The sequence below is a fragment of the Thunnus maccoyii genome, chromosome 19 (genome assembly GCF_910596095.1).
Source record: "Thunnus maccoyii chromosome 19, fThuMac1.1, whole genome shotgun sequence".
In the NCBI taxonomy this organism is placed as follows: Eukaryota; Metazoa; Chordata; class Actinopteri; order Scombriformes; family Scombridae; genus Thunnus; species Thunnus maccoyii.
The window spans coordinates 10,576,942-10,598,131 of NC_056551.1; the positions used below are offsets into that span (position 1 = coordinate 10,576,942).

A 21,190-nucleotide genomic window follows, 5' to 3' on the forward strand; every position below is an offset into this window, starting at 1 on the left:
CCAAGTATTGAATCGGGGGGGGGGGGGGGGGGGGGGGGGGGGTGAATACTTGTGCATCCAACAGATTTCTGCTTTTTGGTCTTATTATTATTGTTTGTGTCACAACAAAAAGTATTTTGCACCTTCAAAGCACTATGCATGTTGTGTTAATCAAATGATAAAAAGCCCAATAAAATAAATTTCAATTCCAGGTTGTAACACTGCAAAATGTAGAATATCCAAGTGAGGCTGAATACTTATGCAAGGAACTGTACATGCATGTCTTCAGAAAACCAAAATGTAGTAATAACAATTATTATAAAAAGGGTTATTACTGCCCTATATCACAAATAGAATATCAAATATCTGCATTAACTGGGCTTTAAACAGCAAGTTTTTCACTCCACATTCAGATTATTTTGCATGCATCCTACATGTGATATGGATTTAAAGGCTCAAATTCACTAATGTCAACAGTTAAACTTCATGACATTCACCTGAGAAAGGATCGACATCATGGACAACAACAAGACAAACAGTCAACCGAATCCCTTGATTTTTTTTATGAGTCCCCAGAGCCCAAGGTGAAGCCACCAAATTGCTTGTTTTGTCTGACAAATTGCCCAAAACCCAAAAGTTTACAGTTTAAAATGTAGGGAAAAGCACCAAATCATCAAGATTGAGAAGCTGGAAGCAGCTGATGTTTGGGATTTTTGCTTGATAAATGAACAAACATGTAATCTCACAGGTAACAATTACCAAAACTGTTGTTTGTTAATTGTGGATCAAAATACTGAGTCCATATTTGCATTGAGTATGAGTTGCATCCAACCACAGATATGAACAGATATCAAAAAAGAATAAGAGCGGAATCTCAAAACTGAATTCAAGTCTGCAGTGTGAGTGCATCGTGTGTGTGTGTGTGTGTGTGTGTGTGTGTGTCTTACCCCATATGAAGCAGCATTATGCAAAGGTATCAGCCCTCCTTTGTCCTGTGCATTCACATCAGCTCCATGTTCCAACAGATACTCTGCTACCTCCAAGTTGTTGTAACCAGCTAGAGAGCAGCAGAGTTGGGGTTGTATAGAAAACGCAGCAGGACAGAAAAGAGAGAAAGAGGCCGATAAATAGAGGAAAAAGAGGAGAAACAAAAATGTAGTCAGGTAATCAGTGAGGAGGAGAGAAAGAGAGGAAGAAAGAGAGACATGTCAGCCTACATCAGCTGCTGCGTGACAGTGTATAATCATCTTTTCCTTTTACAAGCAAGTACATCAAGACAGAGGGTGTGTGGGTGTGTGTGTCTTAGTGGTCACATTTAGAAAAAGTAAATATCACAGAGACATTCAAAGTGTTTTTTCAGCAGTTTCTCAACTTTCCACTCATGTGTTGTACTTTATCATCATACATCTGGTCATGACATTCTCTATAAATACAGAGTCTAAAAATGCATCCAAGAAGACACATTTTTTTCCACCAGAAGACGACTACATGGAAAAAACGCTGCAGGTAAGATAGAGTTGTTTAAGGGACGAGCAGAGGCGTTTACCTTTAACCTTATTTCTAACATTACGCCAGCTGCTAGCAAACTATTTAATGTGAAAAAAAAAACGGTGGAATTAGCCTGCACAATCAATGCTGTTGTCACAAAATCCTTATGTGGTGCTCGAGTGTAATCTTCACATTATTCACTTTGAAAATCCTGATAAGAGAATCCAAGTAAAGCATGAAGATAAAAATCAAAAAAATAGACCCTTCTTGCTATAGGATTTTAAGGTAAGGTTAAAAGAAACGACTGTAAGGATGAAACATGGCGCACATGCTGCTTCATAACCTGTTTGTGTATTTTGAGTTTAGAGCACACAGTCTTTGGTTTGCACAGAGTGTTTAGTTTATATTTGTATGTGATTATATGTACACAGTATTTGTGAATTATGGATTTATTTGTGTGTGTGTGTGTTTATGTCTATGAGGTGCTACAGAAGAGGGGAGTATCAGCTGTTATCTCTGAAGCCGATGTTATCATGATTGCAGATCCTGAATATATAAATAAATGTGTGTGTGTGTGTGTGTACCTTTGAAGACTTACATTATCTGTTATCACGATTTTAAAAATGCATAAAGTTTGTGCAAGATCCAAGGACATTATAGTAAACTACTGCAGCTATAAGCATTGGATAATTTAGTGGTAGCATAGTAAACTGTGACATGAATTGGTTAATTAGAAAAAAATGAGAAAAAATGTATAGATAATATTGTATTGTAATTATTGTAATTAAAAAAATTTAATTGAACAAAAATGGATATAACTCATTACCGACTCAAAGAGAAACAAATCGGCTGTTTTTTTCCCACAAACTTCACGCCCGTCATAGAAACTGTGACACTACGGAGCCCATATTCACAATGATATTAACTCTTGAGCTAATTTAATTGTTATCAAGTGTTCTCTGAAAAGTGTTGTGCTAAATCTGCATAAACCTGCATAAAAAAAGAGTCCAAAAATGGTGTTACCAAAAAACTGCTAAGTTGTGGCAGCCCGCCTGTCTGTAATCAAGGTGTTTTTGCCCTCATGACTTTAAGATGTCTGTTTGTCTTGTTCCTGGCACTGCACTGAGCCAAAACCCCTAGGAGGCCGGCTGCTTCTGGGATGCTGGAACCGGTTGATTGGCGCCAGCAAATATACAATGTCCAAACTCACTTAAATCCTGCACCTTCTGTTCTCAAACTGCAGCCAAACCCGTACACAAAACACCTGGCTTTATTCTTTGAGGTGTTTACTTATTAAAATTACCTGTGAATGTGTGTGTGTATATCTTTGCGCTGACAACTTTATGTTGTGTTTTACATGCACATTACCTGCGAGGTGCAGCGGAGTGGAATTGCGTCCCTGCGTGTCCCGGCAGTTGATGTTATCGGGGCTACACAACTTCTGCACCCTGGCCAGGCAGCCCTTCTTGGCTGCGTCCAGCAACGCAGCGTCTCCTCTCAAGAGGTCCTGGATGTCCGTGTCCCCATCCTTCACAAGGTCCAGAGGCGTGTTCCCGTCTCGGTTCTTCTTGGTGGGGTCCGCTCCGTGCTGCGGAGAGGCGAAGAGATCGTTGGAGAGAGAGAATGGAAAAACAGATTTTCCTGCCCTGATTCGGATAACATTCCTATATTTTTATCATGTCAAAGCCAAAATTTAAAGACATCAAATATTGGTACAAAACATTACCAATCATTTACTTAAACCTAACCAATATTCAGTGTTTCCCATACATTCATTCATGTGGTGGCCCTCCACAATATCAACATTTTTCAGCCACATATTGATTTTCTATTTTTTTACTATTTAAAACGGGTAAAATCTTATTTCATTGTAGAGCTGCGTGCAGTGCACCGATGCAGTGCATTGATTTGCCCTGCTCTCTCTCTCTCTCTCTCTCTGTCTCTCTCTCTCTCTCTCAAACACATTGACAACGGACTCGTCTGTGAACGGCCCCTCCTTTCTGTGCACGCTCTGAATCAAAACATGATCATGCACGGGAGGAAGGATCGTTGTTGGCTTTTCCCCGCAGAGAAGACGACTGGCTGAATTCATGAATAGAATCAAACCGGAATTCCTGAATGATTAGTATCATGAACACCTGCACAAATTTGTGCAAAACCGATGCATTCAAGTGAACTTGTAAGTCACTCCATCTATGTTCTTAACACAACACTGAAAAAACACAGCCGGGTTGTCAAGCTGTACATAGCCGCATGCTGTTTGATGTGGAGCACCTTATATACAGTATTATTTAATAATTAATCTCAGAAAGCCGGTGGAAGCGTTTCACTTAGAAGATGACGAGTGAGGAGTGAGGAGAGGATGAAGGTAATTCACCAGAGAGCAGAAGAGACGGAGAGATGGAAAGAGGTGAGGACAGGACATCCAGTGAAGTGGAAAACACCAAACACCCTGGAGATGGGGAAAGCAGACATTTCCATTGCTCAACTGTCTCCTAGGTTACGGTTTAACTTTTCATTGTAAGTTTTGAAAATGCACTCATTAAAATTTGATGCTGGGGGACCACTCCCCTGGGTTTTCCCACTGCTGGCCTGGAAATGTCCATTATGCATCTCTTATGGGTGTATTGCCTTTTTCAGTCTTTTTTTCTTGCTTTTTTGAGCCTATCCACATTGTGGTTTTTCTGCCCTACTTCTTTACTTCTATCATCTCTTTACTGCTCATGTAATCATATTCTCACTGTAATTGATTCGCTGTCCAGGAAATTTAGAATACAGACCCATTTAAGTACCAACTGGATGCATTTTCACAGAAATGAAAAGTGGTTCAATAACCCTCTGGTACATATGAAGGTATACATTTGACATTTTCGATTTGTTTACAATAAACACAAGAGGAATTCTGCTGGGTATTTAGAGTTAACAGCGACAGCCGCCGTGAACGGACAAACAAAAGAAAGCCTTCAAACAAGAAGATGTAACGCTGCTTGACTGACAGCTTGTCTTTAACAAGATGAAGATCCATCACGGCCAGACATCCAGCCGAGATCATAAGTGACTCAAGCTCACACCTTTCATGCCAAACGCTAACAAGGCAGATTCTGCTTTAATTGAGGAGAAGTTCAGTATGCTCTTGCGCTTCTTTCCTAACAAAAGAAAACGCTTAAATGCGTTTTTGTAATTCTCACAAGAACCTTGCAGATTATCACGGTACTGAGAGAGGGGTATTATTCTGAGTACAAATCCAACACAAAAAAGGGACAATGGAAAGTTGACAACAAACAAAGGAGACAAAAGGAAAACCTACTGCTGAACTCTGGAATAGTTTATTTAAAAAGAGAGAACATCCCAAAGGCCATGGCGGATTAACACCACACACTCTGTTACTTGTGTGCATGCATGTGTGAATGTACCACTGTGTAAAGAAGAAATTAGGGCGCTGCCATGTCTACATGAATCTACTTCTGAAATTCACCAGTATGAAAAAGTAAAAAAAAAAAAAGCCAAACCTTCCCACCACCTTGGACTATCGATCATTTGGCTGTGTTTCTAACTGCCTCCAGACTTCTTACTGAGAGAGCCGAAACAACCATCAGATCAGTGAAAGTGTGGCCCGAGGCAGCTACTGTATCTCTGAACTCCAGGACCGTTTTGAGAGCACTGACTGGGATTTATCTGCGCATGAGGCTACACGGGAGTTGCACACTGACATTGAAGAATTTGTTTAATCTGTCTTATTTCGGCAAGAGGATGCGCGTTTTCGCCGACCAGGAAACACGGATAAAAATTGTCCAAGACCTGCCAAAAGCTGGAGATGCAGCCTTCTAGGACACGAACCTAGAGCATGGATCAAACGTGAATGCAAAATGAATATTTAAAGGGGATATAACATGCTTTTTGTGATTTTCGGTTATTTATATACTGTTATAATGTTGGATTTCTTAGTTAAACTTGGTAAAAGTCCCAAAACATGAGGTGAATGTATGTAAAAATGATCTCTGTTTCCTCTACTTCCCCATCAAACTGACGTCAGATTGTTGGCGCATGCCCACAAAAGGCCATCCCTTCCGTAGTCCTTGTTGCTAAGGGCAACTGCAGACAAAAAGGAACCCTGGCACATGATCAACACTGTAGGGCTGCAACTAATCATTACTTTCAGTATTGATTAATCTCTAAATTTTCTCAGATTAATTGTTTATTCTAGAAAATACCCCATAACAATGTCCCAGAGCCCAATGTGACACCTTCAAATTGCTTAATTTCCATTTTCCATCCATCCAACCAACTAGCCAGAAGATATTCACTTTAGATATTCAATTACTCCGATTTGAGAGGCTGGAACCAGCAAATGTTTTGAATGTTCGTTCATTAATTGTTATTGGTGTCATTTAATTTCCTAATGATATTTGTTCCCCAGTCCTCTACTTTTTCTCCAGACTTGTCACCTTCCTTAACATTTTGTAGAACTTTTGTCTTGCGCTTTATTATATTTTGTCTTTGAAGTTTTTATTACAATGTTTTTATATTTTATCTTCTCCATACTTCATCTCGTCGTGCAATCACGATGAAGGGATTCAAATCATGAGTCTTGAAGCGACACATTTCCCCTGCTGCTGATGTGTGTGTTTGGTTTGTTGTGTGCGTTCATGTGCTTACTGTGTGAATTCAACAGTGTTGATCTAATAATAATTATGCAGCCCCATATGGCAACACAACACAGCGGTGATGTAACCTTGTCTGGAGGTGTTTATGACAGGAAAAACAAAAACACATTCAGCTGTGAAACCGCAACATTTCACAGGACTCATTTAGACTGTAGCAGATGTGACAATCAGGTATTACACAACAGATATTTTCAGCCTTGTGATCTGATTGGTTGCAGTTCGTCCTGAATGGGCTGATAAATCCAGGAGAGCATGTGAAGTCATACCTTTTGCTGAATACTGGCTTCTGATTGGCTGATGAAAGGATTCTAGCATCTATTTTTTGCAGAGAAAATGCCACTGATTCTCATGTAATAAGACGTCTGGTCCATATTGTGGACTAGTACATACATAGTGTGTAACATGCTCTATTCACAGGGCGCCACATGTCATTTACTGCATTGGTAACAAACGATATTGATGTTGTTTCATCAGCTCACGCTTCAGAAAGCAGGACAGATTCTCTGAAAAGTATATGTTTAGAGAAAGTGTTAAAGCAACACCAAGCAAACCAAGTAGAAAAATGTAGTTATTTGAATTCTGCAGACCTCAATGTACCCAGAGATCCTGTAAGGTGACTGAAAACAGCACGCTCATGTTTGCAAATGCGGTGGGTGTGATGTTTTATACCAAAGGAAACCAAAGAGACAAGACAGCAAAAAACATCTATTCAGTGAGTCCAGTTTTCTCACTGTTGTTTAGAACATTTCTTTTGGATGAAGAAAGAGCTGACAATTATTTTCATTAAGTTGATAAAAATGTACATCACAACTTCCCAGAGTGGACGGTGCTTTCTTTAAATGGCTTTTTTGGTCCATCCAGAAGCTTATAACCCAATAATATTCAATTAATAATGATTATCAAGCTGTTGACGATTTATTTCCTGTTGATAAACTAACAGATTCATCAATTAATCATTTAATTTCTAGAAATGATTATACAAGACAACTGAAGTTTATCCTGCCACGCTAACATTGATTTAAACTATTAAGATAAGGCCATTTTTATGTAAAATCCTTCCTGTAGCTTTAAATATGCGTTCTTGTTACTGAATGTTAGTCAGGTGTTTGTTATGTTCTGTTATGACCCACAGTCTAACCTTGAGCAGCAGTTTGCAGATCTCATATTTGCCCTTGGCAGCGGCTTCATGGAGCGGTGTGAACTTCCACAAGTCGGCCACGTTGACCGAGGCTCCGTGTCTGACCAGCAGCTCTGCCACCTCGTAGTGACCATACGAACAGGCATTATGGAGAGGAACCAGACCACTGCAAAAGCAAAAACACACGTATATAATATTTGTTTATGGTCATAACTTTGCTCTGAACAAAAATGTCTTATTCTACAAACATTTAATTCTATATGTTTGCCCCAAATTTAACCACAACTTTAAGCGTCGCACCCTTTGTCCTTGGCGTGCACGTCAGCCCCGTGGTGCAGCAGGTACTCCACCACCGACACTCTGTTGTAGCCAGCAGCAAAGTGAAGGGGAGTGGAGTGTCGTCCCTCCAGATCTCTACAATTCACATTCTGAGCCGTACACAATGACTGGAGAGAAAGCAGACAAAGAGACAAAAAGAGAGAGATTAAAATTAAAATCTGCTGTTGTCCCGATCTATCAAAGAGGGATGAAGAAATAAATGTATGACCTATGGCTGCATGCCGAGTCATGTGGTAATTACAATTAAGATTCATTTTCTTTCATATTCGTTCTATTATTAAGTCCTTTTCTGGAGAAAGATTTGATTTTGATTGGATCATTTGAAGAGCCTTTTCATCCAGTAGAATGTGACAATTTTTCTTTTTTTTTTTTTTTTAAACACTGAAGCACAATAATAAAACCATTTTTTTTTTTTTTTTTTTTTTTTTTACTGAAGATGGATGATCAGTCGTGATAAATGACCAGGATCTCAAAACTGAGAGAAGAAGAAAAAGTGATTATCATCAACTGGAAGGAAGCCAGACACATCATTTTTCTCAGATAACTGGGAAAAATATGTAATTTACATACAAATATGAACACTGCGCTTTTCTCTGTTCTGCCTTGAATTTTTCATGTTTAGTTCTTTGTTTCTTGGCAGGACGGTTAGTTGGTGTCACTGTTGTCCTTAATTACACCGTTTTTGTGTAATTTTTTTAAATCATGTTAATTACTTGAAATGTAGCTAAAACATTTTATGTTATAGCTAATTGGATTCTGTTTTCTAGCTTAGTAGCTTTCTGCAAATATCCAGTAGAAACAAATTGTGTAGAGCTGTGTAAATGAGATGTGTTGGTTAATGACTGATATCATTTTGTAGAGAAATAAACATTGATATGCCTTTTAAATCTGCTTTAGATGATACAGACCAGCCACCAAACCTAATCTAACATCCAACAAGACAAACAGGACTTCTGAAACATAAAGAGAAAGGAACAAGAATAGAAAAAAGAGTAACTCTGTCCCTCTGCCCACCCATCATGAAGAAAAATATGTCAGTGGAATGAAATGCGTGAAAAGGGGATTTTGAGAGAGCAACTGCAACAATATTGAAGTTATTAGCTGAGATAAAAAAGCACGTCTGCTGAACTGGGGGCGGCTACTGTTAACATAAAATAACAGAAACAACTTTCTGCTTTATTTCAGACCCAATTACACCTTAGTTCAGCAATAAGAGGTGAGACGGTGGGAAATTCGGTTTAAATTTCCCTCCTACCGCTCGCAGGATCCTGCTCCACAGGAAATAAAATGAAACATCCTGCTGGCAGACTTATTCCTCAATCTAAAGCCATTACCCCTCACTTCAGCTTCCACCGAGGCAGTGTCCCTGACATCTATAAAAGCTGCGTTTCCCGGGAAAACAAACAAACAAACAAAACAGCTGTAGCCTGCTGCGGCGTGAGTAGTAAATATTAGATATTTCGCACGAATCAAAACGGCAGAAACCGTGGAGAGAAGAGATGATCTGGATGACGAGGGGGTTATTTAAGGATCGATTCTAGTTTGTTCTGGAGTTTCTGAATATTTATATCTTACATCAATATGGAAAGACAAGCGGGATGCGACTGAAAAAAAATGCTTTTATATAGTCATGCTCAGCTGACTTCACTTATAATTTACCATGTGTCTGGCTGGGTATTCACAGTGTTAAGATGTGCAAATGTGCTCAGTTAAGGGAGCGTTTGAATCTTGACAGGACTTTTTCCTACTTGTCTGGGTGTGTGCAATCAGTGTGAAACAGGATTGAAATCTAACAATATCCATAATAACCGACGGGAGAAGGAGGAGAAGTCACTCTTCAAACCTTCAGATACAGTAGTTTACATCTTAAGATGATGTTGCTATAAGTCACAGGTTCAAGGGATGAATTGTATGAAAAATGGCCCAGTAGATAAAGGCAACATGCTAGGGTCCATCTGAGTTTAAGCACATGTAAGTGTCAGTCTTTTGATGATATTTCAAAATACAGAGCTTTAGCTTCTACTGTGGAGCACCTACAGTGTTCTAAAATTATAATTACTGCTTCAAATGAAGTACAACATGTTCTCTAGAGACAGAAACAGTCTATCTTTGGCCTGTCGCCTGGGGTGATCATCTTTCTAATAGTGACAATCTAACAGTTCAGTGTGAACCTCCTCAACATTTGAACAGATGACAGGACTTACCCCAGGAATGGTGCAAACTGTTATTTTAACGTCAATCAGTAGCTCAGCCAGACTGTTGCACGTGTGTATGTATGTGTGTGTGTGTGTGTGTGTGCATCAGGTAAAAAGAGACTGACAGACAAGTCAGACCAGAGCTCATCGTCTGTTCCGCTACAATCCCCTGCCAACCTGCCAAAGTATCACACTTCAGATGCTGACAGAAGCTTTCAGCGGCTCTTCATCTGGATAACACTATTACTGTCTGTCTCGTGCTGAGTTTCACTCCAAACCAAATACTTCTGTCGAATACTTCTTACCAGGTCCTGACATTTGGTGGGTGGTTTTATCCGAAGCGTATTACAGTGCATCATGAGTGCCTACATTTTCAACATGAGTGGGCCCGCTGCAAATCAAAGTGCTAACAGTGGCGGTGCCCTGCGCTGCCCAGTGAGCTGCAGGGGACGACTGTCATCGTACTGAGTGTTACAGTAGAATAAACAGGAAATCTTATGAGATGCGAAATGTGCCCTTTGACAATAAAAGAGGTTTGTGATTTTCACTGGGAGCGACATAGACAACGATACAAAGATATGACCGGAAAACATTTGATTCGTGGCGAACAGCGTCCACCTGACATTTAACAAAAATCACTACAACCAGGACTGTATAAGAGCAACAAGAACAATCACAAAGGTCAGGACATTTTGTTCCAGTTTCATTTAAAAATAAAAGGATCTGCGGACATCCAGCTCTCCCGGAGTAAGATTATCTGAGCCACAATTTCAATGAGTCACTGTCAAATTTACCTTATACAAGTGTTAAGCTAGTTTATCATTATATGAAGTGTATCAATGCTTTAATTAATGGAAGTGATGCATTTGTACCATAATTTATATTCCTTTAGAAAGAGAAACAAAGTGACCGACAGTTCTTGAATGTACATATGTGCATGTGAGTATTGTGTTATGTTGGACTGCTTTAAAGGTAGAGACAACATACAGAATATTTAAGGTTTCAGTTGTATACTAGTGTATCTGGATTATCCTCACAACCACAATGACTGAAAAGACCAGAGTCTAATCAATCAATATATTTATTACTTGTTCATATTAATGCAACTTTGGTCCTAGCAGTCTGTAAAAGTTCTATTTTTTGGCTTTATAAGATAGTTTTCAGCTAAAAGGTAGACAGTAAACATGAGGAGAGAGAGGTATGACTTGCAACAAACGGCCCCCAGCCAGGATTGTATCAGGAGCGTTGTGGTTATACGATAAGCGTCTTAACTAGACCACCAGGACGCCCCAGTCTGTGAAATATCTACATAGGGTTGGGATCACACGGGCAGAACAGTGAAAGGTAAAAGATTAAGTCTAATCTAGAGACATTCACACCCTAAAATCCAAAATTAAATGGAATTTTGAATTAAGCAGCATGACCTAGTTTACGCCCTTTGTATCCACCTCACGAAAACCTTGCTTTCCAAGTGTGAGTTACAGAATGTGACAAAAACAACAACCAAACTACCTTGACCGTGTCCAGGTCTCCGGCTTTAGCAGCTTCCAGAAGTCTATAGTCCACGTCTGAGTTTCTCACTGGGACGTTCTCTACAGAGAAGAACATCAGAGATTGAACATGCTGAATAAACATTTAGATACACTACAAATGACCATGACAGTAAAATTATCCTGTGCAACAAAGGTTGAGGTGAAGATTGTATGTATTTCATTAAAGATACTGAGCTGTTCATAATGTTGGTAAACGGATACAATTTTCCAACTGTTATCTGGATATATTGCAGTAAGGTAACGTGCTACTTCTTCTTCTTGCACTGAACAGGTGAGTTGAACCACTCTGCCTTAAAAGCTATTTACCAATCTGTACCTTCACTCTCAAACTATCAATATTGACCTTTAAAAAACAATTCCAGTTAATCTCGCTGTTGCTAGCGCATAGCAACCACAGCTCCTACACATCTGCAAACCCTCCCCCCCTCCAATCCACCCACCCACCCACACACACACACAAAAGGTGGCATACCATTGAGAATTTGCTGAACGGCTTCATTTCCCATTTGAGCAGCAGTGAAACCCTGCAGTGACACCAGCGAGGCGTCTGCCCCGTATCCTAGCAACAGCCTGCAGGTCTGAAGGTGGCCTGCCAGCGCTGCGCGATGCAACGCCGTCTGACCCAGCGTGTCCAGTGCGTTCACCTGTAAACACAAACACCTTTGTATTACCATTCTGTTCCCTAAACCGCTCCACCAATCGTACATCAATCTGTGATACGCAGTGACAATCCAGCAGTAATTTTTGATGAAATGTTATGATTTACTCGTCTGCTGAACCCACTCTGCCTCATATAGCCTCATCTAAATCTGATTCAGGTAGGAGTTTTGTCAACCTGTAATTAGAAGTTTCCAGCTGGATGGAGTTCTGATCTGAGATACTGATCATCATAGATCTGATACATCAGTTGGCATCAGTCTCATACATCTTTTTAAAAATTCAACCCCAACTTCCCCATGTTAAGATAATAAATATGCCTCCCACTGAATGTATGTAAAGAAAATTATAACAATCAGTGAAACAGGATCCTGGATGTTGTTTATTCTGACAAACTGTAGAAATGATTACATTTAGATATTTCTTAAACAGAGTCAAGTCTAATGATTATGTTGAAGTATCATGTGACCAGATAGAAAATTACCTTCCTGAATCAAGATGCTTCATCACATTGATGCAAAAATCATATAAAAATTGCATATTACCATAAAGAGGTCCTCCTCATGAATTTACAATGTTACAATACAATGACGTAATACTACCAAAAATATAAAAGGGATTGCTACTACAGTAAAAACAGTGTGGCAAGATGTTGATATGTCTGATATTGTTATTGTTGTTATTTATGTATTAGGTCGAGACTGTGGGCCTCCCCTCAGACAAAACTTGGAAAAAAAAGCCCCCACTCCCCATCTTAGTTTACTCGCTTTGTTTTGCTCAATTCCAGCCTATGAGATCATGATTATGTTATTTGATCCAATTGAGCCAAGATACCCTGATATCGCTGTTTAATATACTTCAGACGACACCAAATACATAAAAAGACTCTGGGAAAATCAGTAAAATTCCCCAGAACTACTGTATCTCTGAACTATCTCCTTAAACAAATCACATACATTTAGCCAATTCAATGTGAACTCTCTTTGATAACTAATGTAATAACTAATGCAGTATTTTTTCACTTCCATTCACTGAGTCTCCCCCTGGGACGGCCCGCCTCCCACTTTGAAAACCCTCTGTATTAGATCACATATAGTTTATATTGGGTTTGGTGTGGTTACAGGGTGAGAGTAAGGAAGGACCTGAGAGGACATTAGCTTCACAAATTTGTCATTTGAGTGACTCCTTATCATATTTGCTCTCGTATTGCTAACTAAATGTGTCAATATCAGTAGCGATAGCGCAGTAACGGCGAGAGAACACATTCTTCCAGCCATAAAATGCAACGAGTCATCACTTTTACTGAAAATCCAGGATCTTTGTTCGCTGCATTGCATTCTGGTGTAACCCTCTTTTAATATATAAAACCCTGTGCTCCTACAGTGATCTTTACCATGCCTCGCTCTTCAATTAATTCTGAGGATCTGACACACGAAAACCTGATGTTTAGCCCTGATGTTTCAGATTGCAGGAGCTTTTATTGCAACAACGTTATTTTATATACATCGGAATGACAAAGACACACCAAACAACAAAACACAACAATCTATAATATTCATTTACGTATGTAAAGATAAGCAGGTGGATGTACAAACAGAGAGGTTTACAGATGGGATAGGATATAAAAACCAGATTCGCATCATTTACAAGGGATTAAGGTGGAAGTAAAGCAAAAGAGAGAAATAAATGCATGTATACAAAGACGGGGGGAAGATGAGGCAGATGATGCAGAAAATAAGAATGATGAATGGCTGACTGCATGTGAAAAAATACTGCGGTTTACCTTGGCCCCATGTTTCTGTAACACCTCCATAATGTCGTTATGAGCCCGCTCTGCTGCCACATGGAGAGGAGTCATGAAACTACACAGAGAGAGAGAGAGGAGTGAAAAGAATCAGCCTGTAACGACCTTGATATGTTGAATTCGTTCATTGATTGTGTGCAGTTAGTGTTAAAAATATAAATCTCACTTAGCGGTTTACAAGCAGATAGAAAACAGCACTCACTCTTTATTCTTCTCATTGACGTTGGCGCCCTTCCTCAACAGCAGCTCCGTCACCTGTTTCCTCTTGGGGTGTGGCGATGCTACTGCACAATGCTAACACACACACACACACACAGAAACATCATCTTAGCATCTCTGCATCAGTGTAGTAGAATCAGTGCGTGCAGTACTATCTGTGTGTGTGTCATACCAGCGCGGTCTCGTGTGTGTGAGGGTGTTTGAAGTTGATAATCTCCAATGCGAGGGACTTCTTAGCCTTGGCCATGTCAGCTTCTCGAGCAGCTTGAAGCAGTGAGTGGCCCTTAAACTCATCTGGAAACACACACACACACACACACACACACACACATACACACATCAGGAGCAGAAACAACAATGGTTTCAGTTGGAGCGCTGTGCAATTTTGAATTTATTTTGAAAGTTTTCCTCCAAACAGAAGGCTGCAAAAGTATCCAAATGAAAAAGTGGAGTAACAAAACTTCAAACTCAACCACAACAATATACTCTTTCAGTTGCAATGACCCTGCAGCATACCAATACTTCAGAGAGATTACTTCAAACCTTTTATCAGAGAGCTAATAACATATCACGCAGTCTGTTGTTGTAACAGTCTGTGTGCCGGAGTTGAAGCGGAAACAAGTGATTATCCCCTGGGGACTGAAAATTACAAACAACAAACTATTTTGCTTCAGAAGCATTTCGGGCTAAATAAAAGCAGTCTGTTCGAGTCTCTCTACCGACCGAGCAACAGTGTCCGTGCATTTATAATCAGACATTTAAACGAATGGAAACAGCGCTACACAGAAGTCACATCTTCAAGGGGACGTGGTCAAGAGAGAATTGACAACATAAAAAATTTTTTTTTTTTAAAAATGATAAATGGGAAACACAGGCGGCGACTGCGGTTTATTGTTTGGGTGAAACTATAAAGTCATTTTTCATCCACAACAATGACTCCCAATGACTCTCATTACAGGTTAAAGGCACATTGTGGACTCAACTGAAGAGTATTTTTCCGTCTTAGAGGATTCCATTTATTAAGATGTCAAATATGTGAAAAAACAAGTTTCACAAGACAAATGATTGTATAGAGTCAGAAAGATTTATTAAGACATTAAATTCGATACACGTGTAAATAACTAAACTTATTTTAGACGCACGTTATACAAATTGCCTGTATTGTACATTACTACCAAGTATTTTCAATCCTACAATGTTAAATTGACCTTACATGCAGCTACTTTCACGTCAAAAAAGTATGAAAGTCAACTATTAGCGCCTTAAAAGATGCTTGAGATAACAAATCTATCACGGTGAACATTTCATCTAAATTATAAATCTTGTTATTTATTATTGTATTATTGCAGTAATGCATTTGCAATTGGAACTTTTCTCAAAAGTCTCCCTGTTGTTGCCTTCAATGACGCTCTGGCATCTGAGGTTTGACAATCAGCTGCTGAACAGCAAACAATCAAATTGACATGAACGCCATGCTTTTATTTTCTGGATTTCTGCATGTATATGTATTTCATCAGCTGACCATCTACTTTATGATACTGAAGTGTTTCAAGGCAGCAGGAGGCTTACTGTCATGGTATCAAAGCTTCAATAAAACCAAAGTATTTTTCACAGTTTCAGTTATTTGTCTGTTCTGGTCAAATAACATGATACAGGTTGTTGTCCAATTAGGTAGGAACTTCCTGTCACCAGGTAGAGGCCCCATCTCTAAACTAGAAGTTTAAGTAATATGGTAAAACATTTAATTACATTTAAAAACAGCAATCAAGTCTAAAAAAAATCTTCATGTTTAGGTTTATATTCCTGTAAGCAGTCACGTTACTGCAGCAAATGTCCCACTGAGACAAGAAGACACCCTCATCAAAAAACTAACAACCGACAGAAGCGTTAATGTCCTGCAGCTGTACATAAACGCACAACAGTTTATGATTCATGTAACATTTAATTTTCACTTTAATCTGATTCATTATAAAGATGAAGCAACAAGTGCGGCAGCAGGACTGTAAAGTTTCTGTGTATGTATGACTAATCTGATATTCAAAACCAAAGCAGTATCCCAAAAAGCAACACGCCTATCGGTTCTAGTAAATATATTCTGAAAGGTTATTGGAAAACACATCTTGAGCAAAACCTGAATCACAGTGAAATGAAAACAGAACATGAAGTACGGTTGTTCAAGGATATTTCAGATGAAGGGCGTGATCCTCACATCTTGAAGTAAAGCTGCAGCGGCGGCTCTATGAATGCGCTGCTGCATGAATTGAATTCCAAAAGGCAGAAACTGTAAACGTGACAAACTCACAGCAGAGTGCTAAAATGATAGATTTGGTCTGCTTTCATGTCTGCATACGTTCTTGCAGATGAGGTTCATCGTTTTCTAGAATCCACTTCATGTTTTACTCACTTCCCTGACCCTCAGGCGTTTTAAAAAAGTCTATGTATAGTATTAGCTTGTCACAATATCTAAAAAGGTGCAGGCTGGTTTTGTTTTACCAGTAAGTTCCAAATATAATTTGGCCCAAATATAAGACAGTATTTTTTGCCGGGATTTTTGGTAAAAGTGTTAAATTAGAGGACTGGACGTTTAGATATTCACAGCATCAGACACTCTTTTTAATTGGAGAGAGTAGCAGTGTACCACCAGCTCCTACAGAGAGTGTTGCGTTAAGGGTTGTGTGTACTGTAGCTTCATGTTTGTTAGCTCATTAATGTCGCTAGACTATCAGGTTTCTTCAAGTCTGTTTATAATTTTTACTTTGGAGAAGTGTTGCTTGTTAAGTTTAATCTACGAGAGCTTCTGAAGTTTTGCTGCGACGGAGAAAATGAATTCCTAAAGAGTAAAAAAAAAAACAAGCGGAAAGCATCTCATCTCCAGAAACGGACCTGACACTAAATCACCTTTTCAGCTGCCAAGAATTACCGTCAAATGACCTTTGATCAAAAAACTAATTTGACAGGTTTTTTTTGTTTGTTTGGTTTTTTTTACAAGGTTAGAGATTTTGGAAGCTAAGGAACCAAAACTCTTCTCTTTCACTTCTAAACCTTTTTTTAAAAATGACAGATCTGCCTACACTCTTTTCCTGTGATGTTTCATTCAGGTAAGCACACATAAAAAAAAAAAAAAAGCTGAATAGGAGCATCAGTCAAGACTTCATTTGTTCTGCTCAGCTTTCCAAGCATGTCAAATTGCTGGCTATCAGATGTTCGCATCTGTATCTCTTCATAACCATAATCCCTTGTTTTCTGCTCCGGAAAACAACCGTTCTCTCGTCAAAAGTACTGAGACTCTTCTTCAAGTGTCTCCGATAAGTTCAGATCAACTGCTCCGAACGTGACTGGTATAAATACACCCTTCCCAAAACAACCTATTCATTAATTCAGCACCATGACTCATTTGGTAGACACAATGCAGCTGCAGTTTATGTAAATGAAAAGCGCTGAACTCACATGTGAGTCTCTCCTTCAGCTCAGGAGTGGGCGCCATGTCCACGGAGCTTTTGCTGTGGCAGTTGAGCAGGGTCGGGTCGGCCCCGTGGCTCAGCAGCAGAGAGCAGACCTCCACACGGTTTTTAGACGCCGCTTCGTGGAGCGGGGTGAACTGCCACAGGTCCATGGCGTTCACGCAGGCTCCGTGCTGGAGGAAAACGAGAGCGGCGGATGAGGAGATACAGGTGAGGAAGAGAAAGGGAAAGTTTTCATTTTGAATCATTTTAACAGGAATTCAGCAGCAGGACGCTACAAACGCTGATCAAGACTGGTTTGTGTCTGGTTTTTAATTAAATAAAAACAACAAAGCAGTTAAATTTGGGTCTCTTTGGATCCAATTTCCATTTGAGTTATTAGTATTCAAGTATCATGTTGAAGTTATCAAAAAAAACACCCCTGCCTCAGTAACTACCGAGCCGGACGAGAGAATTGGTTTCGCTTTTGGAAGGACAGGTTTAAGGCTCATGTTGCTTCGTCTAACAGATGGCATTGTAAAGCTTTAGCGAGGTCCCCATCTCCAAAATCTCTGCAGTCGCCTCAGCATCTGTGTGTGTGTGTTTGTGTTACCTTCAGCAGCAGCTCGGTAACTTCATAGTGTCCGTAGGAGCAGGCGTTATGTAGAGGAACCAGACCACTGGAAGGATCAAACACAAAACGAATCTTAATTAGCGATAAATATAAGTTCTATCAATTCAAAAGCAGAACTTAAAACTCTTTATGTCTCCACTGCATGTTTATGTCTTAAGTTAAATAATTGATTTAGCAAAAATGAAATACTTTCATCAAGAAAAATGCTAAATGAAATTCTATTTTAATGTCACCTCTTCATGCTTTGGCACCTTAATGTAGGAGTAAATCAGAAAAGAGCCAATGAGAGCCAAGCGAGTGGCGCGTTCGTCCAATCAGGTGTAAAAAAGGATTCTTGTTGCTGTCTCAGTGACGGAGAGGCTACTTGGAAATACTCTTCTCCAAACCTGTCGTGAGCTCGGTGGCAGTGTAGTACCACTGAAATGTTAGCTATTGTAATTTTTCTAAGATTACATTTTTGCACATTCCACACTTGTTCTTTTTTTTTATTTCACTTATTTACTTGTACATACCCCTTGTCCTTGGCATGAACATCTGCTCCGTGCTGTAGTAACAGCTGAACGATCCTCACCCTGTTGTATCCTGCTGCCAGGTGGAGCGGAGTGGACTGGAGAGACAGGAAGAGACGCAGAAAGAGAGAGAGAGAGGAACAATAAGAGCAAGAGGAGAGAAAAAAAGAGGCAGGGGGAAAGTGGAGACACAGAGTGGGAAGAGGGAAAAAAAGAGACAAAAATATAAAGTAAATGCTAGCTCACATTTTTGTTCTACAGCATGATGATTTCATTCTCATCAGTCCAGTATATAAAGTACACATTCAGGTGCGTTTTCACCGAGCAGCCGTATGAACATTTTTGAGACTCTGCAGGGAGAAATGGGCTTTCACACCACTCAAACAGTCTACAGTGACAAAGCCTGACTATATTTCCTCCATAAAGCCGATGAAAAGCTGCAGTTCTGAATGCTTTAAGATAAGAGGAGATGGCTCCGGCTCTCTATGCATTCTCCCTCAAAGCTGGAGTGATACCCGGACTGGTGGAGAAATGTTATGGCGGCGACAATGCTTCCATTATTCAGCCAGATTGAACTTGTTACAGGAAAAAAAGTATTGAAAAACCTGCCTCGAGGTCATGATATAAAAAAACGGATTTTTACAACAGTGGATGTACAAGAGATCAAATTGTGAATAGGACCGGGATTAAAGATACAACATGCAGCAGGCAGATATAAACAAATCTCATAAAGTTCACACCGAGCTAACTAGAAATGTGTCGCATTCACGTGTGGCAACGTCCCTTTTGCAGCATTTGACTGTCTGGGTTATGTTTGAACAGGAGTCTGCTGATATTCCAGATAAGGTGACCCATCAACTATTCACCTTCAAAACCTATGAACATTTCTGTGAATCAAACCCTTTGAAATTATACTATGAAAAGATGCTTAAGATGCCCAGATGAAACAGTCAATTCATCCAAATTACAAAAAAAAAATTTCTTCTAGTGGTGGTGGTGGTGGTGGGGGGGGGGGGGCATTTTACTCCTTTATGGGATAACCAACAGTGGAGACATGACAGGAAATGAGGTGAGAGAGACGGGGAACATCATGTAACAATTTGTCCCCAGCCAGATATGTGCCAACCCTTCGGCCACCGGCATGACCCAGCTGTTAAATTTTTTAGATGTCAATTTTCAATGCTTGGAGTACTACAAAGAAAATCCAATCTTCTAGTGGCAGAAATGCCAGAGACGAAAACCCGGGCACATTAAATCAAAACTATCTCCATGGCTAGATGCCACTAGTGGTAAAATACTGTATGTTATCTTGTAATTTGGGTGAACCAACCAGTTAAAATAAATAAAAAAAACAGAATATTACAATATATTTTCACTTTGGCCTCTCTACTTCTACTATATGTTTCCCTCATAAACATCAGCATTTGTCTGAAGCAGTAAACATTAAAGTTTGGACAAAAAAAAAAAAAAAAGTCTGAAGATTTTGTTTAAATATGAATGCAAACTGCAGAGTCCATCTAGCAGTGAATCTTTCAGAAAGTGCAAAGACTGCTCCTCATCATGCATGCCGTCTCATTCTGCTGACAACCACATAATTCTCTAAAAGAAGTCATGTGGGAAGGCAGCAGGCAGAAGAATATGTCACAGGTGTGGGTGCAGGGTTGAGAGGGGAAGGGGGTTGTAAAGAAGCAGGTGAAGGGAAGATGCTTGGAATTGTGACTTGTGTCAGCAGGATTCGGATTTGCGGTGCGACAGCGGCACAGTGACGCACTTCACCCACATCTAACGACAAAAACAGCAGCACGATCTCCATCCAACAAACCGACGTAAAACCCCCAAAACAGTGCAGAAATCTGAACTGAGCAAGCCGGCAGTAAGCAAACAACTTACCAGCATTTTTTGGGATGTCAACTGCTAACAATGTCGCCAGAAAATTTGAAACAACAACAAAAAATAAAAAAAAAGGAAAATGACAACAAAAACAGCACAGAAATCACACAATGATGGCAACATTCACAAAAGCTACAGTGCAGTTATTAGACTGCAGCCACTGGCTGCATTTTAGAGAACAGTGGCCCTTAAGGGGGTCATTCATGGGTCACTAACAGAGAAAATGTTCTCATTAAAAAGTCAGACTACATTTTTTCATAAGCCATGATGCAAAACCTTAGCAAGATTAAAAAAAAATACATATAAAAATTGGTTACAAAAAAAGAAGAGCTTCACTAACTTCTAGCCATAAATTATAGAAGGTGTTTCACAGTAAAATGAGAGTTTTTCACAAACCAAACGCAGGAAATGGAAGCTTATTTTGTAAATTACGCAGCATGGTCTCAAAAGGTCACATAGACACGATAAACTCTCTTATCGCAGACTGAATAAGTTTAATTTAAGTCATTAAACGACGACAGCGGTTGGAACTAGGGGATTTTTTTTTTTTTAATCAGACAAAGGAGACAATTTAGCGTCATGTGGAATTTCCCTTTCAGCCCAGTTCCTGCCCAGTGTTGACCGAACTTCAGAGGAGATGTGGAACAACAGATAATCTTTGGTGATCTCTGCTGCTCACTC

General features: G+C 39.6%; 1 protein-coding gene across 3 annotated transcripts in view; it reads right to left on the bottom strand.

Moving 5' to 3' along the window:
- Window positions 1-21,190, bottom strand: part of tnksa (tankyrase, TRF1-interacting ankyrin-related ADP-ribose polymerase a) — an 82,728-nt gene that overhangs the window by 14,919 nt on the left and 46,619 nt on the right. For all 3 annotated transcript variants that reach the window (XM_042394736.1, XM_042394734.1, XM_042394735.1), the window contains 12 exons: window positions 18,623-18,717; window positions 18,090-18,156; window positions 17,484-17,670; window positions 14,209-14,330; window positions 14,020-14,111; window positions 13,797-13,875; window positions 11,829-12,000; window positions 11,316-11,395; window positions 7,570-7,715; window positions 7,270-7,435; window positions 2,836-3,055; window positions 927-1,036 (listed from right to left, as the gene is read on the bottom strand). In XM_042394736.1, the coding sequence (XP_042250670.1) occupies window positions 927-1,036; window positions 2,836-3,055; window positions 7,270-7,435; window positions 7,570-7,715; window positions 11,316-11,395; window positions 11,829-12,000; window positions 13,797-13,875; window positions 14,020-14,111; window positions 14,209-14,330; window positions 17,484-17,670; window positions 18,090-18,156; window positions 18,623-18,717 (1,536 nt within the window). The remainder of the gene's footprint in view (window positions 1-926; window positions 1,037-2,835; window positions 3,056-7,269; window positions 7,436-7,569; window positions 7,716-11,315; window positions 11,396-11,828; window positions 12,001-13,796; window positions 13,876-14,019; window positions 14,112-14,208; window positions 14,331-17,483; window positions 17,671-18,089; window positions 18,157-18,622; window positions 18,718-21,190) is intronic.